General features: G+C 38.7%; 3 protein-coding genes across 3 annotated transcripts in view; 1 reads left to right on the forward strand and 2 right to left on the reverse strand.

The window, feature by feature from the left end:
* Positions 1 to 10,592, forward strand: part of LOC103480296 (poly [ADP-ribose] polymerase 14-like) — a 13,623-nt gene extending 3,031 nt beyond the window's left edge. The window contains exons 2-15 of the mRNA XM_008435180.1: positions 915 to 1,072; positions 2,108 to 4,174; positions 4,317 to 4,553; positions 4,636 to 4,860; positions 4,958 to 5,024; positions 5,758 to 5,904; positions 5,988 to 6,047; positions 6,219 to 6,395; positions 6,622 to 6,760; positions 6,836 to 6,891; positions 7,832 to 8,503; positions 8,598 to 8,731; positions 8,828 to 9,005; positions 9,114 to 10,592. Of these exons, the coding sequence (XP_008433402.1) occupies positions 915 to 1,072; positions 2,108 to 4,174; positions 4,317 to 4,553; positions 4,636 to 4,860; positions 4,958 to 5,024; positions 5,758 to 5,904; positions 5,988 to 6,047; positions 6,219 to 6,395; positions 6,622 to 6,760; positions 6,836 to 6,891; positions 7,832 to 8,503; positions 8,598 to 8,731; positions 8,828 to 9,005; positions 9,114 to 9,394 (4,598 nt within the window). The 3' untranslated portion in view covers positions 9,395 to 10,592. The remainder of the gene's footprint in view (positions 1 to 914; positions 1,073 to 2,107; positions 4,175 to 4,316; positions 4,554 to 4,635; positions 4,861 to 4,957; positions 5,025 to 5,757; positions 5,905 to 5,987; positions 6,048 to 6,218; positions 6,396 to 6,621; positions 6,761 to 6,835; positions 6,892 to 7,831; positions 8,504 to 8,597; positions 8,732 to 8,827; positions 9,006 to 9,113) is intronic.
* LOC103480332 (complement C1q-like protein 3) lies at positions 9,753 to 12,300 on the reverse strand. Its single transcript, XM_008435222.2, has 3 exons — positions 11,906 to 12,300; positions 11,413 to 11,541; positions 9,753 to 11,241 (listed from the first exon to the last, which is right to left on the reverse strand). Exons 1-3 carry the CDS (start codon positions 12,288 to 12,290, stop codon positions 10,961 to 10,963), a joined length of 795 nt encoding a protein of 264 aa, XP_008433444.1. The 5' UTR covers positions 12,291 to 12,300; the 3' UTR covers positions 9,753 to 10,960.
* A 3,621-nt stretch (positions 12,301 to 15,921) lies between these two features.
* Positions 15,922 to 16,473, reverse strand: LOC103480334 (C-type lectin lectoxin-Lio3-like). The gene is made up of 2 exons (XM_008435223.1): positions 16,389 to 16,473; positions 15,922 to 16,268 (listed from the first exon to the last, which is right to left on the reverse strand). Exon 2 carries the CDS (start codon positions 16,240 to 16,242, stop codon positions 15,922 to 15,924), a length of 321 nt encoding a protein of 106 aa, XP_008433445.1. The 5' UTR covers positions 16,243 to 16,268; positions 16,389 to 16,473.
* Between the last annotated feature and the right edge of the window lie 1,275 nt (positions 16,474 to 17,748).

Here is a 17,748-nt window from a genome sequence, read left to right on the forward strand (position 1 = left end):
GTGTGTGCCAACCTTGTGAAGACTTACAGAAAACGTTTGACCTCTGTCATTGCCAACAAAGGATATACAACAAAGTATTGAGATGAACTTTTGTTATTGACCAAATACTTATTTTCCACCATTATTTGCAAATAAATTCTTTAAAATTCAGACAAAATGATTTTCTCAATTTTTTTTTCACATTTTGTCTCTCATAGTTGAGGTCTACCTATGATGTCAATTACAGGCCTCTCTCATCTTTTTAAGTGGGAGAACTTGCACAATTGGTGACTGACTAAATACTTATTTTCCCCACTGTCTATATATATATATATATATATATATATTAAACAGAAAGCACATGTTACCTTCATTTTAATTTAATTCTGAAATGTAAAATTTGATTTAAAAACATTTAAGACAGCTTTATCTTAATAATGCTGTTAGAAAAAAAAATGTTTGAGGCGCTTCTCAGACTCAATTGGAGAAAAAATATTTTTGTCCTCCTACACCATAAATCCAGTTGGCCAAAAATAAATAAATTGGTAAATATGGACCTTCTTATGTGTCTGGAATAAAGATATGATTTGTTGATTCACTGATTTTTGTGTGCTGTCTTAATTGTAAACCATTTATCTTCTAAAATCACCAGTTTTAAGTGAGTAAATGTGTTAAATAATGAGCTTCAAGTCAAGGTTACAAAATTTCCAGCACCACATGTGACAGTAAAATGAAACTGGTGAGTTTATCAGAAATGGTCTGACATACTTTACAACAATAAAAGTAGAATGCCACGCCTTCTCCATAACTTTGTTTACTCACGTGGTTTCTGTAACACTTCTCAAATGTTTAATGCAACAGACATACATTTGGCATAAATATATTAAGGAAATATTGACTTTTTGATATTTTCTTTCATTTTTCCACCCCTGCAGCTCAACAAAGAGTCCTGCAGAAATCTAAGCATGTTGTGGATTTAGCTGGTCTTACGGTAGAGCTGATTGTGCGAGACAATCCCGCCTCCTCTGGCGACGCCTCTCCGCCTCCAGACCAGTCAGCCAACCCGAACCTGAATGCATCGGCCACATCTCCGGTACGTTTGTAAAAATCGAAGAAAGCTGAAGTAAAGTTGGAAAGCTTTTTTTTTTTTTTCCTTCATAGTTTTGTGACAGATTGTTTCATTGCAAAATGTGCTTCTCGCTCCATCTCTTAAAAGTCAGAGTGCGTTTTGATGGAGGAAAATATGAACACGACCACAAGCGTTTTCCCACATGAGTACCACTGAAATCAGTTCACCATTTCAAATATTAATTTAGTCTGCAGCCGGCAGAAACGGTTTTAAAATTTGAGATATTGTGGTGTAACTCGACTTCTCCTAATCATCATGCCATGTCTAAAGATTGAACTCAAAGTTTCTTTCCTAAGCTGCTCACACAGGCCCAAGAAGTAGAAAAAAATATATAGAATGGGTGTGGCCCATGAGACAATAAAGCACGAAATGTGCTGAGCTGCATTCTTGTCAAGACTTATCTGTTCCTGAGCTGTGCTTCCAGAGAAATATGCAGGTCTTTGTAACTCCAAAATTCATTCAAATTACACTCTGGGCTATCTATTTTGAAAATTAAAACCTAATTAAAAACATAATTCAAATCTTAAAAAAATAAATAAATAAAATATCACAAAGGTCCATAACTTTTTTGAAATAATCATGCTGTTGAACCTTACATTTTTGTCATTTCTCACCAAAACTCAAGTTGCTTCTACATGGGCCACTTTTAAAATACTGTAATGGAATTAAACCGTTGACAGGAAACGTAAACGTTGTCTTGATTTAAACCTCTGTGAAAGTAAAATATACATGAAAGATTGACCCTGTTACAGTATGGGAAACTATTGCTACTATTGACATGTTTTTTTTTATTATTTTATTTTGTACCTTAGTAGATATTATGGATATTCCTATTGAAGTGTTTTCTGGATTCTCCCCAATATGATCAGGAAATGTCAGAGTTACAGAATAATCTCTAACATTTCTTTTACAGTATTGAAAAGTAGCTTCTAGAAGAATCTATTGCATGCTGAAAAGCTAATCTGATGCATGTTTTGTTGGATTTTTTTCTTGCAACAGACACAGCTGTCCCATATTCCTTCAAAACTGCAACCAACTAGTGAAGAATATGAGCTAATTTGCGACGCGTATCTACTCCGCTACCTGAACGAATCTCCAAAAGTCAAAGGAGAACTAGACAATCAGCTGGCCTTACTTTCCTGCACCGCTGAGCTCCAACCACAGGAGGAGAGAGTTTTAGTCAGGCGAGTAGCTCAGCCAGGTGCTGAACCTGACGACTGGAAATCTGAGGTGAACCAACTGTTTGATGGCTACATGTGCCACTATGAGATGGACGCTCACAAAGTCAAAGCTTTGCTGCAGTCCTACAGCTCTCGTCAGCCTGCAGATGAGGTGAAGGTGTACAATGACATCGGAATGACTGTGGTTGTGGGAGAACGAAGACAGGTGGAAGCAAAGTTAAGAGATTTAGAGTCTCTCTATGTTAAAAATAAAGGATCTCGTCCAAGTGACATACAAACCACTTTTCGTCGAATCGGTGAGGCAAAACTGCGTCTCCTCTGGAAGGAGATTGAAAGCAGCCTAGGGCAAGACTTTCCAGCATTAAAGGTCACACAGGCTGATGAAGGTAAAATATCTCTAATGGGGTCTGTGGAAGAAATCCTCAAGGCCGGTGAGGTAATTAGTGAAAAGGAGAAACTAGTGTTGGAGAGGACGATTACTGACAAAAGCCTACAATTTTTGGCATTCTTAAAAAACGTCTATGGTGGTCCCGGGATGCTTTGCGAGTTTTTGGGAGTGGCAGAGATGGTGGAAGCAGAAATACGAGACACAACGCTCCACTTCTTCTCTTTCAGTGACGACAAATTAGACGAGTCTATGAAAATGATCCAAGAAAACTTTAAGGATGTCACATATGATATTCCTAACTATCCTGTTTTGCCGCCAGAGCTCTGTGAAGCGCTTAAATCCAAGGAAAACGAGATTAACCAAATGCAGTGGAGAGCCATTGTTGGGGTTGGTGCAGGTGGCACTGTGTGTTTGTCCGGCCATTCGGTTGAGGTTGACGAGCTGAGTGAAATTGTATCTCAGTTTATCTTGGACCAAGTAAGCGTGGAGGGAAAAGTCATTCTCCCCTTCCCAGAATTATGTCCTCTATTAACCGAATTTCTGCAGAGACAGAGATTTGACTATTCGGGTGTTACCTTCACTCCTGTAACATCATCTTCCAGCCCCACTGTGTTGCTTGTAGGTGCATCCATCAAAGTGACTGAGGTCAGGAATAGGCTGGGTCCACTTCTTCAATCTGTTGTGCAGAACAAAGTGACCATTGACCTGCCAGGGGCAGCGAGATATTTTAGTGGTCACTCTGGAAGAGATATGCTCATAAAGGTTGCAGAATCTCAGAAGTGTCTCATACAGCTCGAGGACCAGCCTCACTTGAGTAGACAGATGACTCGTCTCGCTAAATACAATCTTCAGCATGGAGTGCAGGTGATAGTTTATCAGGGTGACATAACAAAGCAGAATGCAGATGCCATTGTAAATGCCGCCAATGAAGATCTAAACCACATTGGTGGTGTTGCTGCTGCTCTGAGTAAAGCAGGTGGTCCTCAGGTGCAGAAAGAAAGCAAAGCCCTTGTGAAAGGGAATGGAAAGGTTGCTGTCGGCGACGTAGTGGTAACTACAGGGGGCGACCTGAAATGCAAGAGCCTGCTCCATGCTGTTGGACCTGAAAGTGGAAAAGCTAGTGGCAGAGAGAGGAGCTTACTGGAGAAAACGGTTAGCAACGCTCTGAAGCTAGCCGAACTGATGGAGTTCAAGTCTATAGCCCTGCCATGCATCAGCTCAGGCATTTATGGTGTTCCCATCAAAGTTTGCGCTGAGGCCATCGTAACAGCCATCAAGGTGTTTGGTAGTCAGGACGGGCGAAGTCTTAGCAAAATCATTCTGATAGATAAAAGGGAAGAGGTGGTGAGGGCCATGCAGGAAGCGTGTGACCGCCTTCTGCCAGGGAAAGATCTTGGATTCAGGACGGACGTTGCTGACCAAGAAGGAGCAAGCGGCGCCACTGCTGGAGCTCCTGTACAAGTTGAGATTGTGAAAGGAACAATTGAGAACCAACAGGTAAGAAGTTTTGCATACAAGTCAAGCTGCATAATAAAGGTATTTCATATCATCATGTTAGACTAGAGTCAACCCTGATCATTTCCTAGCCATGACAATAAGGTTCTGTTAACCTTGACTTAATCAAATTGCTCTGTCCTAGGCGGATGCCATTGTGTCTCCTATGCTTGCCCACGATCCTGTGTCTACACGCATAGGAAATACTTTAAAAACAAATGCTGGACCTCAGCTGGTGACAATGTTTTACCAGGAAGCAGGAGGGGCAACACTGCCAAGTGATATAGTTGTAGTTGAGAGGGTACCTCGTCTCAAATGTAAAGCAGTCATCTTTCTCAACCTGCAGTCTTGGGATAACAAACAACATGGACCTGCAACTGAGGTAACATAAGTACTTATAATTTCTTCATAAATTGCTTGTTTTTGTTTACTTTTTACAACAATCGCCATTTTGAACCTCCCAGGTGCTGAAGCAGGGAATCAGAAAGATACTGAATGCTTGTAACAGCAGAGGCTACAGTTCAGTTACTCTTCCAGTGCTGGGAACTGGAGCTCAACTGAATTTTCCACACAACGTGGCGTCCAGGATTCTTCTGGAGGAAGTTGGTGCCTTCGAACGAAAGCGGACCAGTGGTTCACCTTTCCTGATCAGAATTGTTGTCCATCCTACAGACAAAGAATCAAGCAAGGTTAGGAAAAGCTACATTTTTTTTTTGTTTTTGCTAGACTGGGCTCAGAACATTGTATAGTAGATTGGACTCGGATGTTTTTACATTTCTATTGCAGGCACTCCAGTCTGCACAGGGAGGGTTGCATCTCAGAGGATTTACCAATGATGTTGATCCAACTCAAGGTTGGTTTAATTTGTATGTTTCAGAGAACCTTTGGTTTCTTTTCGGATACATTTTACATGTTTTCAAAGTGCCAAAATGTGACTTGCACTGAAATGAAATGCTGTTCTACTAAAATGGAGACAATTTGCCCTGTGATTGCAAGAAAGCTTCCATTCATTATTCCCAACAATCTTCAAGAAAGCTAGCCATTTTAGTTTTTGTTTGTTCTGGTAGAGTTCCAAGTTTTGTTTCCAAGGGGATTAGCTTTGTGGATTAAAAATATATATTTTTTTACTTTCAAGTACAGACTGTAACAGTTTATTATTACTTTGTTCCTGCATATTATCTCATGTTGCCTCTCTTTAATCCCTTGACCTCTGAAAACTGACATACCACTGACATTAGCGCTCTTATTCTGTCTGCAACTTGCATTTGATGACATTTTTCAGAATTTCAGCATCAGTTGTTTAATATTTTAAAGTTTTCTAGAATGCTCAAAGACAGAATAAATTCTCAACAATGTTTTACAAAGTGAAACGGCATGCTAGAGCATCATATATGGGGTTAAATGAACCACTTTAAGCAAGACGGTGTACTTCACTAAAACAACCGTATCAAAAATATTTTAACGTGACGTCAACATAGAAACACCTAGCAAGTTTAATAGTAATAATATATTATTAATATTCATTTAACAAAACTATTCAATATTTTTTTTGTTTTGTTTTTTTATTTCTTGCTTTTTTTTTTAAGCGTCCTTTTACCGACATGTCTCCATGAGTAAGGACGAGGTCACGGCCATGATGGGCGCAGTCAAGTTACAGATCATCCACGGTGACATTGTGGCTGCAGGAACTGATGTCATCGTCAACACAACTGACTTCACTGATCATCAGTCTGGTATAATCTGCTTGGAAATTTAAAAACAAAAACTTTTCTTTTGTTTTACTTTTATGATGCCATTACTATGATTTTCCAAACAGGGGTCTCTCACGCCATTTTGGCAGCAGCAGGGCCGGCAGTCCTTACAGAATTAACGAGAGGTAAAACAAAAAGAACAGAGAAATTGTGAATATGATAAATATGTCTCAGGTTTTAGACTTGAACAAAAGAAATCTATGTTTGAGAGAATAGTATGATTTAAAAGTACTACGGTAATGTGCTTATTGCCAGGCTTGCCCGATTTAAATTGAATGTTCTTTTCATGTTTTCAGTGGGCACTCCTCCAGACCTCATGTGCACAACACAACCTGGACTTCTTGGGTGTAAGGAAATTGTCCATGCTAGCTTTAAATCCAACTGCGAAGTGGTCCGCAAGAACTGCAAGAAGATCCTGAAACTCTGCGAGAGCAAAGGATTCCGCTCAGTGGCATTCCCAGCCGTTAATACGGGTTTGTGCTTCATCTCAATGCGTGGTTTACTTAAGGCGGATTTGGTGTTGGGGGGGGGGGGGGAGAGTTAAAACGACGGTTTCCTTAATATATAGCATCAGGCAAAGTGAAAATGTTAGATTTATATGAACAAGAAAATAACTTAAACCACCAAGCCTTTCACTTCAAGCTAATAAACAGAAGAATACCTAATAATTGCAGTTGAACTGTCTCTTTACCCTTGCAGGACAGGGTACATTGACTCCTAAAGAAGCTGCTGAAGCAATGCTGGACGGCTTGGCCTCAACCATCAGGGACATGAATCCTACCTCTCTGTCAAACATTCGCATCGTCATCCTGCAACAACCGGTTTTCCAGGGTTTCAGGTCAGAGGTAGACTCCAATGTGTTTTGTTCTGAGTCAGAACGCTTTGTTTCAGCTTCCTTTCAATGCTCTTACAGATCAGAGCTGGAGAATCGTCTTGGGCGGATTGTTCAGAGCAACCTCAGCCTCAAAGGTTTGCTTGCATCTATGACCTGCTTTAGTCTACATTTTGAACAATAATTGACCTGTTCTCCTTCAACGGCGTTCGGCTAATTAATGAGACTAAATGTATTTACTAGATTGAATTTGCAGGACGTGATGTAAAATATTTTGCTCCACAAGATTTCGCCACAAGAAGTGGCGAAAGATGAAATATATTTATTGATGATGTGCCAAGACGCAGATATAATCAATTTATAATTAATTTGCTACTTTAACAGTTGGATTATCTTATTGGTATTTCATAATCTAGTTTTGAGGAAACCTAAGAGCTTCTATGATGGTGTATGGGGAGTCGTATGGATGTGGCTGAGCAAGAAATACAAGAACTTTCTGCTGTCTCTGTTAGACAGGATAGATGGACACAATCCTTCTAAATCCCACAAGGCAGATTTCTTCTTGTTTTTGTATTGTTTTAGATGAAGTTTGAAGGCTTTGTAAGACGGACGTCACGTTACATCAACAATAGATTTCATATTCGCACTGTAGTCTTTTAAATTGCAACTGAATCAAATTGTGTTTCAGACCCATTTTCTAAATTATAAATTAAGTCTCTTACACAAAGCTGTCTCCAAGTTTTGTTACATTGCCTGACAAAGTCACTTTTTAAGTGTGTAGACCTCTTAATAAGTTGGAACAACATCCATGGTTGAGCAGGAGGCTCCGTTCCTTCTGCTTCTAGGCCTTTCTTTGGGTCAAACATGTACGGTGGCACGCTTGCACATCTGTTTCACGCATATAAAGAGTAAACACTGAGTTGGGAGGGGCGGGCTAACAACAGCTTATTTGCATAAAGTCGAAAGAACCCTTCAAAACAGGCAAAACTGCAAAAACTGAACATTTTTCGTATACCCCATAGACGTATCAGAATGCGTTTAAAAAGAAGCCTAATGTTTTGCTTTTCCTGACTGCAGACAAAGCCAGACAAAAGCTAAAGAAGATCCAAGGAAAATGCTCTAGACTGACAATGTTCTCGTCCAAACAAGACGTAACCATCTCTTCGAAGCCCGAGTCAACGGTTTTGCAGGTAATCAGCTCTGGTCCAGACGTCGCCAAGAACGTCAAGAAAGAGTTGGAGTTGATCATGCAGAAAGAGCTCATAGAGAGAACAGTGCCTGTGCATTGTGTCTCTAAGCTAGACGCTATGGAACTGGACGCAGTGCAGGCGAAAGTCAAACTAACGGGAATAAGCGTAGAACGCAAAACGGTCGATACCGGTAGACCCAGGGGAAGAAATGGGTCAAGCAAAGAAGAGTACGTCCTGAAAGGTTTAAAGGAAGATGTCCTGAGTGTCACCGAGTTGATAAACAAAGCAGTTCAGAAAGTACTAGAAGAAGACCTCAAAGACAAGGAAGAGGCAATGTTGGCTCTTACCATCCAGTGGGCGATGAAAGATGACAATGGAGAATGGCAGGAGCTGAGCCTTAGTGGAAACTACATGCTGGAGGAAGCTCACTTACAGGAAAAAGTGTCCGTGGACATTGAGATGCCTGAAGGCAAGACCCTCAAGGTAAACATGAGGTCACAAGACGCCACAGACTGGGTGACTGGCAAAAGATATGAACTGAAAAGGACAAAGAGTGAAGGTAGGATATGAAACGCTTTATAGTTTATACAATATGTTAAACACTTTTTAATTCTGTATAAATTAAACATTTCTTTGTGTTACTTGTGCTTAAGCCTTGGAGTTACCTTCGCACTGGGAACCTATGCAAGGCGAAATCTTTAAAAAGGTGGAGTTGCAGCCAAACTCCAACGAATACCAGAATGTCGCTAGTGGCTTCCTCAGAACTGCCAAGTACAATATCCATAAAGTAAGCATGCTAGCATTATTACACAATTGGGACAACTAAAATCTCCACTTTATAGAAAAATAATCCTAAATGCGGCTTTTGTTTTTGTGGTCTCAGATTGAACGTGTGCAGAACCAGTACCTGTGGAACGCCTACAGCGTGTGTCGGCAGCGTATACTAGCCAAGAATGGCCAAGCAGAACTCTGTGAAAAGTCTCTGTACCATGGCACATCTGCAGAGTCGTGCAACTGCATTGAAAGAGACCGATTTGACAGGAGTTATGCTGGAGCACATGGTAAGCCATGATTAACTGGCACACCTTCAACAAAATCTGATGCCTGAAAGGCAACTAAGCAATGTTTATAAATCATTCTAAATCTTTTGATTGTCATTTTTCCTGCAGCTACCGCATACGGAAAAGGAGTTTACTTTGCGGTCAATGCTGAATACTCTGCAAAGAGTTTTTCTCCACCAGACCAAACGGGAATGAAGCGACTGTATGTTGCTCGTGTTCTCACCGGCCGTCACACACTGGGTAAATCCTCCATGAAAGCTCCCCCTCCCCGAGGTGCAGACCCTACTGACTGCTTCGACAGTTTGGTGGACAACAACCAGCAGCCTACGATGTTTATAGTCTTCCATGACGACCAGGCCTACCCAGAATACCTCATCACCTTCAGCTGAGCAGGACAGGCAGTTCCTTTGCATGTCCCTTTACCTGCAAAGCTCCTTTATCACTGGTGCTTTTGGTTAATGTTCTTTTGTTTGGTTGCTTTTTTTTTTGTATCTTATTGTGAAATGTGTTCAGATCTATGCAAATCAATAAGAATGCTTTGTAGGATATACGAGCATGTAAAGATTATAGACATTTGTCAAAATGTTAAAGAACTTCTATAGAATCTTATTAGGGTACAATAAAATGGCTGTTGGCTGTAGTTGGGTAGAGACTCAACCAGAACTTGGCCTGCCTCCGACAGAATGACAATGTAGTCATTCTCCTACTGTACAAAAGATATTCACTGGAGGAAAATATTGATTTGTCTTTTTTAATTAAAGGAACTATCTTTAATGACACAGTACACCAGCAGAAAAATGTTTCCTCTTAAAAAGTTGTTAGATAAATTGATGAATTCCACATAAAAAAAGAGGAAGTGATTAATCATTTTTAGCTTCATAAAGTCGTTAATTTGTTAATGTTTTTAACTGACAGATTGTAGTAAATGTAATTAGCTGAAGCTAAATGCTACGGTCACAAAAAAAATTCAACTAATTTCATTTTTTTAACCCTCTAATTTTCCTGATGATTCTTTGTAAGTTTGATATAATGGCAGTTTAAATGCCCACTGTATTTTAGGAGATGATCACAGAACCACTGATCTATCAGTTCTAATTGTTATTGTATATATGGGAGCTGATAGTCAAAATGGAGTCCTCCACATGCATGGATTTTTCTTTCTCCAAAGTAATAACTGCAATTACAAGAACAGTTAGTAAACAGCAAAAGTTTAAGCAACACAGTATGTGTCTACACTGTCTTTAATTGAAGACACACACATTATACATATATATATATATGTATAATGTGTGTGTTTGTAGATCGTTTTTGTTGGGCAATGTGAAATGGGCAATTTTAGTTTCACAACAAAGTCAGTGTAACACAATCAAAGCAAATACAAATGTTTGTCTGATTACCAGTTAAATCATGATTAGGGTCATGTACGTCTGGCACTGGAACTTTAATGATTTTGAACCAAGTCTGTATTTAACTACATTGACCCAAAAGCAATAATTTATATACAGAATTTTATTAACTGTTTATCACTGTAATGTACAGTTAAATTCTCACTTTTCTGTACTAATAAAACAAACATTCAAACCTCAATGTATTTGCAGGTGAGTTGGCTCATCACAAAACACACACTGTTTAAAGTGACAGGAAAAACAACAGTTGTCTTGCAAATGTCCTTTATTTATAGAGAACGTTGATATGGAATATAGAGACCTTTGTGTAATTAAAAGTTGTACTATCTTGTTTCATTTCTCTAAGATGACACACATTAAATTAGAAACTGGACAATTAATGAGAAATTCAGCTTCAAACTTTATTTTGATGAACGTCTATTCAATTGGATAATAATACATGTATTACAAAGGTGTATTGCTGGCTAAAAATGTATAAAGACATATTACACTAGAAAGAAAAAATATTTACAATTTCCACACAAAAAGCCATTTCTGTTTTCTTTATGTTTACATTGGTGACAGTAAGAATCCACTGAATGTGGAGTACCTGTTTCCATTATCACTTATTTTCCTCCCATCCCAGAGTCGGATGTTGACCATGTCTCCTGCTTGCAGCAGCAAGATGGCGCTGTTAGAGCCAGAGATGGGGTCAGTCTTACTGTAACCGTACCATGACACAACTTTGTTTTCGTTTCGGTAAAGACTTCCGCCAGAGGTTCCATCACCCGCCCAACATAATGAGGAAAAAGAAAAGTAATAAAGCCCTCTCAGTGGTGCCGTAAAGTATCCTGCAGAGAATAATAATAAAAAATCAATCAGAGATAAATCTGCTGCAAGAAGGAACCACCAACTTTTACAATTATTTTTAAAAACTAGAATTTATGTCTATGGGGTTTGAAAACAAAAAAAAATGTATATATATTTTCAAGAATAGACGACATAGAAAGATGAACGCTGACCTGTCACTGGGCTGTAATGGCCTCCGATGTTGGACAGAATGTGTTTGTATACCAGAGGGTACAGAACATTCACGGGACCGATGGTTCCGTCTTTTGGCAGCGCTGCAGAAAATGCAACCTGGTGTTGCTCTGAAGTTTAAAGACAATGAGGAAAACAGCAGAAAAATAAGTGATTGCAATTTAGAGATCACACCTGTAGCAGAGATTCTCTCTCATATTGTTATTAACCGTTCAACACAAGTGATGCTACTGAGGAAATCTGGCTATTTTACATTTTTCAGCCATGAACATCAATGGTTTTCCAATAATGGTGTATCTACAGGACTCACATCATCCTGAAACTAAAAGTCATTGTGGTATAAACTGAATTTCTGCTGTTATGTCGACAAATAATGTAAAAACAAAAAAAGAAAAAAAAAAGCTTAAAGCCGCACTGTTGCAATTTTTAGAAAACAAATTTTTTAGAGTTATTTTAGTGTAATTGTTTTGTTACCTTGATAAGTCCTCCTCATCTCTGTCAGCGTGCTGTTAAGGACGTCGACCTTCTTCTCGCTGGCTTCCAGCTTCCTGTTGGTTTCCTCCAGGGCCCTCACAGTGGCTTCCTGCCTCTCTTGCAGAGCTCCCAGCTCCTTCAGGACCATGTAGATGTTTGGGTCACAGCCTTTCTCTGGGGATCCTGTGTTGGATGCCTCAACCGGTTCTGTCTGAAGATCTTGATCGAGGGTTTCTGTGTCCTCTGCGGCCGTCTCTGTCAGATGATTCTCCTGCTCTCCCCCTGTGGTCTCAGTGACCTGAATCTGATTGTCCTTGCCTTCTGCCCGGCAGGTGGTGAGCCCAACAACCAGACACATGAGAAGCATCACTGACGGAAACCCCATACTTCTTAGATATGTGTGCGTCTTCTAATAGGAGCGCTGTGAGAAGAGACCTATTTATACACATTTTAGAGTTAATTATTAGATTTTGTTCAAGTATTAAAGCTGCTTGAAAGATAAAAACTGCTATTACAGAATAAACTTTATGCTCTTGTTTTTGTTCAGACCTTTTATGACTTAATTGAAAGTTCAGAGTCTGCTGCTTAATCTGCTGTAGGCAGTATAGATATTGAGCACGTGAGTTTTCTGTGTTTATTACTGGGTCTTGCACAAGGACACAAACAACCAGGGTGGATTAAGCAGGAATAGAACCGGTAACCCACCAGTTGCAGGGCAAGCTTCTACTGCGACCTACCATTGAAAGATTAAAAACTCTGACTATAGAACAAATGGTAACACCTTATTTGACGGTGTGTGCATAAGACGGACATGACACTGTCATAAACATGACTTAACATGTGTTATGAAGATGAAGGAGCCTTTATGAATGTCCATCAAAAGATGGCACTTTTAATGGACTTTAAAGTGTCATTATTTACCCAATGACACTTCATGACAACAGTCATAGACATTCATAAAGAGTTCTTCACGTTCATGACAGGTGCTGTGTCTTATGCACACCCCGTCAAAGTGCAACCGAACAAACGTCATGCTTTTCCTTCCAGCTCTCTCTAAAGTGTTTGTTTTTGGCGCAAGTCAAGGGAGAGTAACTGACATGAGCCACAAACAGAAAAGATTAGATTAGATAAAAGAATAAAACAGGCCACCAGTGACCGGAGGAGTTAAAGTTCAAATAATTTGAACTAAATATACAACTGAAAATAGAAGTTCACATGAAAAAGGCACACAAGACCAGCTACTCCACCTGACAGAACTGGTGTTAGTGTGTGGAGGACCAAAAGTGGCGTAATAAAAAATAGAAGTGTAAACGCATGTGCAAGGACAAGGAAAAACAAAATATATATTTATGCTTTTATTTTTTATTATGTCAGCTTTGGTCCTCCATATAAGTGAGGCAATATTCTAGGTATTTTGTTAAATGCAACAGTTCTCCCAACAATTCCCCACAACATGACACAGCCACTCCCATACATATTTAGAACGGTGTTGTTCCCAGGTTTACTGGTATCTCTCTTTGTTCTCCATATGTAACAATGCTCATTATGGCAAAAACATTTCCTCTTTAATTTAATCAGAACACAGGACATGTCTCCAAAAATGAATGTCTTTGCTCCAGTGTGTATTTGCAAACTAGAATGTAGCTTTTTGGTGTTTGTTTTGGAGTAATGGTTTGCTTCTCGTACATATTGGCCTTCAGCCCTTGTCGATAACGGAGCTGTTTCACTAGGAAGTAATCCTGCCCCATAAAAACACTGAGGCTCATTCAGCAGAAAGGCCTGGTAGACAAGGAGAAACGTTAATTAATAACCTCATGGAAATATAGTTGCAAAATTGATAACCTAGTTTTAATGAAAGCAAATGGCCATCACCTTCAATCTTTTCTGTTTTCAGAAAATATTTTTGCAGTTTCTTAAGCGACTGAGCAAAATATGAAAACTGTGAAGCAACACTGGTTTGGTCTCGTTCTCCACCTCCACATTTGTTAATGAATATCATAAATGTTAGAAGGTGGTAAAAAATAAACTGAACTCAAGGTGGTGTTCAGGTTGAAATGTGTGATTTTAACTCTTTTAAAATGCATCAAACACTTTAATATAAACACCTGTGCAATAGTCTTTCTATGTCTGACAAATCAGCTTTTTAAAAATGAAGGAAAAAAGTGAAAAAAGTCAAACGTCCTGAACGCGTGCATCACTTTGTCTAATTTCAGGATAAGAACTCAAGATTAAAACGGGTAAATAAAAACAGTCAATCAGCTGTAAATAGGGCACAAGTTTAATTTGCTATGAGGGGAACTCTAAATGTAACAAGAGGAGCCGATCTACACAGAGACTGATGGATCTCAACAACGCTTTGATCTAAAAAAAAACATAAAAAATGTCTTTAAGAATACATTCTAGTGAAATTTGTGAGTGTTGTGTGTTTGTGTTTTTAATTGGACATTTGACATTTTTGTTGTTAGTTAGCTCATATGTTGGAGAGAAGTTGTCTGCCCGTAATCGTCCTGATATTCGATAAACGCAAATGCTGGAATTATTCCTACATTTATTGTCAATTTAATATCTAAAAACCAGGACACTTTTTTTAATCCTCTATTTAGCTTCAAACGCAGCGATGGCTAAATATCTCCGTCCCAGATATAATTTGTTTCTGCAAATAGTTTCATAGAAAGTCAACAGATAGTATCAGTTTCAATGAACCATTGGAGAAATGCATGTTGTTGTATTGTGAAATATTTATTGACGTTTTTGCATTTTAACACTATATATTTACCAATATTAATTTTTGCACATTAACTCTACATATTTACTAATGTATTATATATTTTTTAATACATAGTAAAAATATCAGTATAAGCAGCACAAGCTGCTTTATGTCATCTGTATTTGGATGCAAATACCTTGCTGCTTATCTTTCCCATGTGTATTTTTTATTTTTTATTTTTTTACAACACTTGTTCTTCACAGCTTCCCTAATTTGTTTGATTCCAGGAAGCCGAATATTTAGTAGTTCAGGTTCCAGGAAATATAAACTTTAAACAAGGCCCATTCATAGGTGGCCTGTGTCCAGACGTCACACTAGACTTTTCATGTTTTTTTGTTTTGTTTTTTTCCTTACTAATTCTGACTTGGTCATGAAGGACATGGCATATTAAAGCGCATTTAATGTTAGTTTTCATAATGTTTGGAGAAAAGCTGTCACTGCAGATGGGATAAGGTGATAATCTAAGCTGTCAGTCAGGAATCATAAGTGCAACAAGCTTAAAAAAAGAAAAAGAGAGCAGTACAGGTTGCCGTGACAACCTGCACTGAACAACGCTGCAAAGCTGTAGAAGTTGTGTCAGGTGAAGAGAGTTGATCTGCACTAGTTGACAACTAGGTGGCAGTAAAAATGACTGCTTGTGGCCATTCCAGGGTTAAATCTCATGGTTCTCCCTCTCCTTCCTCTTGTTATGAAATTAAAGGCAGCAGGTTGGATTTCCAGCACAACAGATGTGTGAACAGCAACTATGACAGAGCGACAGATAAATGAAAAGCTAACTTTTTCACTTATCTCAACCCCATGTCAAAAATGAATCCAGCCCTTTTGAAAAAGTTACAATACACTTTCATAAATCTTTTTTTATTTCAGTAATTCAATTCACTAACCAAAACACACCCCATAGATTAAATACAAGGTCTTCAAACCCTTTATTTACTGTGAATTATGATGATACTCCACTTTCAGCCTCCCAACAAAGACATTTAAAATAAGCTTATTACATCAGACCAATAAACCCGCCCCAGCATTTTAATGCAAAGTGTGGTCTTAATGTCTTTGTTTTGAAAGACAATAAGATGCCATCACAGAAAAGAGTAAATTTAAGCTCATAGTTTGTTGTAAATTATTAATATGTACACATTTATGTATATTCTGTGTTTTATGCCACACAAAATATAACCTTAATTCATAAGAAACATGTAGCAAAATGTAAAGCTGGAAACTGAACTAATAGTATTTTTATCACAGGCAGTTAACTCTTGGAACAGATTAAATTAAATTTCTCAAGGTCATTTTTCCTCTTCCACTGATGTTCTCCTCCCGTCTCCATGGCTCCTGACATGTCACAGTCATCCATCGGTTCACCTGAGGCCCAGTTCTTATATCTGACCACCTCATCACTGACCCAGAACCAGAAATCCAGAGTGCAGGTGTAACGCAGACCCATCCAGACATAACCAGTCAATGCCTTCTTGACTTTCTCCTGGATCCATCTCTGATCATCCATGTTGGTGATGGTGACCAGGTCATGGTGATGATCTCTGCAGTAGTACAAGGCGTCCTCCCAGTTCATCTTTTCTTTGATCAGGATCACATTATCTGTTGATTTAAGGAAGAAAGACATATTATCTGTTGCTTTATTCTGATCATTATTGTAAATCCATCCGTTCTTCCTTCCTTGTCCAGTAATGTACATGCAAATACAAAATGAAATCTCACCATCATAACAGATGAAGGGTTTTCTTTCATCACAGTTCTCATTCTTCCATCTGCCTCCATCATCAAACACAGTCACGGCACATTGACCACTGTTGATTCTACATTGTTAAGCTCATTATTCCAGTGTCTGAAGAATGAGTTGCTTCCATCTGACCACGTCCAGGTATCTCTGAACAGACCAATGTATAGATTATTAAACTTGGGCTCCATCACTTTCTTCACTCCTTCATCCTGTAGCTGCTTCGTTCCACTGATCAGGTCTGTGTGTTTCTCTCTGCAGTAACTCTGAGCTTCCTGCCAGGTCTTCCTCTCTTTAATCAAGTGATATTTCTGTGAAATACTTTCTGTGGAGTTAACAGATAAAGACATATATTTACTTTGCATTATTTTCTAATTTGGAGAAAATAATGCAAAACCACTAAAATGCTACCGTTTGGGTTTACAAAAACACTGAAAAGCAGATGAACATTCTTACCATCATAGCAAAGGAAGAATCTTGGATGATGGCAACCAGTATCTGCCCATTCCAGATTTTCATACAGAAATCCACAGTTCTCAAATGTCTGACTTCCTCTATCAGTTGGTTCTTCTTTTTCAGTGTTCCAGTTTGTCTCATTTTCATTAAACTCCACTCCAGGTTGAGACCAGTACCATGTTCTGTTACCATGTGTTTGATCATACAAACCAATCCAAGCTTCGTTCATGTTTCCTGCTGAGTTCTTGATGAGTCTCTTCATGTCCTTCATGTTAGTCACTGTGACCAGGTCAGTGTGTTTCTCTCTGCAGTACTGCTGAGCTTCAGTCCAGKTCTTWTYCTCWTTAATGTAGTGAAACTSATAGAGCTGACAGTCCATGAAACAACACTGACCTATAACATGAAAGATGTTGCTGTACTTAATCATGAATTATAATTCACATAAAATATAATGCCAAAAAATGGGTTCCAAGAAAGAGATAAATGTTATTCTTTAAATACCAAAAGGGTTGAATTTGAACAGAAACTGTAATTTTCCGGAAACCACAACTTAGTTGTGTTTCAGATCAACTTACCCATCAGGAAGAGCAGAATCAGACTCCACTGCATCTTTGCTGTCAGATGAATTATTTTCCTCCAGCAGTTTGTCTCTGTTGGATGAAGAACATTTAAACAGTGAAAAGCTGCAGCTCTCAGTGGGTCTGAACCCATGGAAACAGAGCAGATTAAAAAAAGTGAATCTTTTTTAATATAAATAAAAACACTAACATGATTTCAGAAATAAAAAAATATATCCCAATTTGATGAAAATCTAATCACAGAAACTTACATCTGGTTCCTTTTTCCTCAAGGAATGAAATGCTTCTTCTTGTCTGTGTGTTGAAA

This window comes from Poecilia reticulata, linkage group LG18 (genome assembly GCF_000633615.1).
Source record: "Poecilia reticulata strain Guanapo linkage group LG18, Guppy_female_1.0+MT, whole genome shotgun sequence".
NCBI classification, from domain to species: domain Eukaryota; kingdom Metazoa; phylum Chordata; class Actinopteri; order Cyprinodontiformes; family Poeciliidae; genus Poecilia; species Poecilia reticulata.

Bases quoted from the DNA above. Each gene is read 5' to 3' on its own strand.
- LOC103480332 (XM_008435222.2), bottom strand. From the start codon at position 12,290: ATGGGGTTTCCGTCAGTGATGCTTCTCATGTGTCTGGTTGTTGGGCTC. The intron at 11,542-11,905 runs GTAACAAAACAA...TTTAAACTTCAG, and splicing joins GATGAGGAGGACTTATCAAG to AGCAACACCAGGTTGCATTT. The intron at 11,242-11,412 runs GTCAGCGTTCAT...TATTCTCTGCAG, and splicing joins CCATTACAGCCCAGTGACAG to GATACTTTACGGCACCACTG.
- LOC103480334 (XM_008435223.1), bottom strand. From the start codon at position 16,242: ATGAACTGGGAGGACGCCTTGTACTACTGCAGAGATCATCACCATGAC.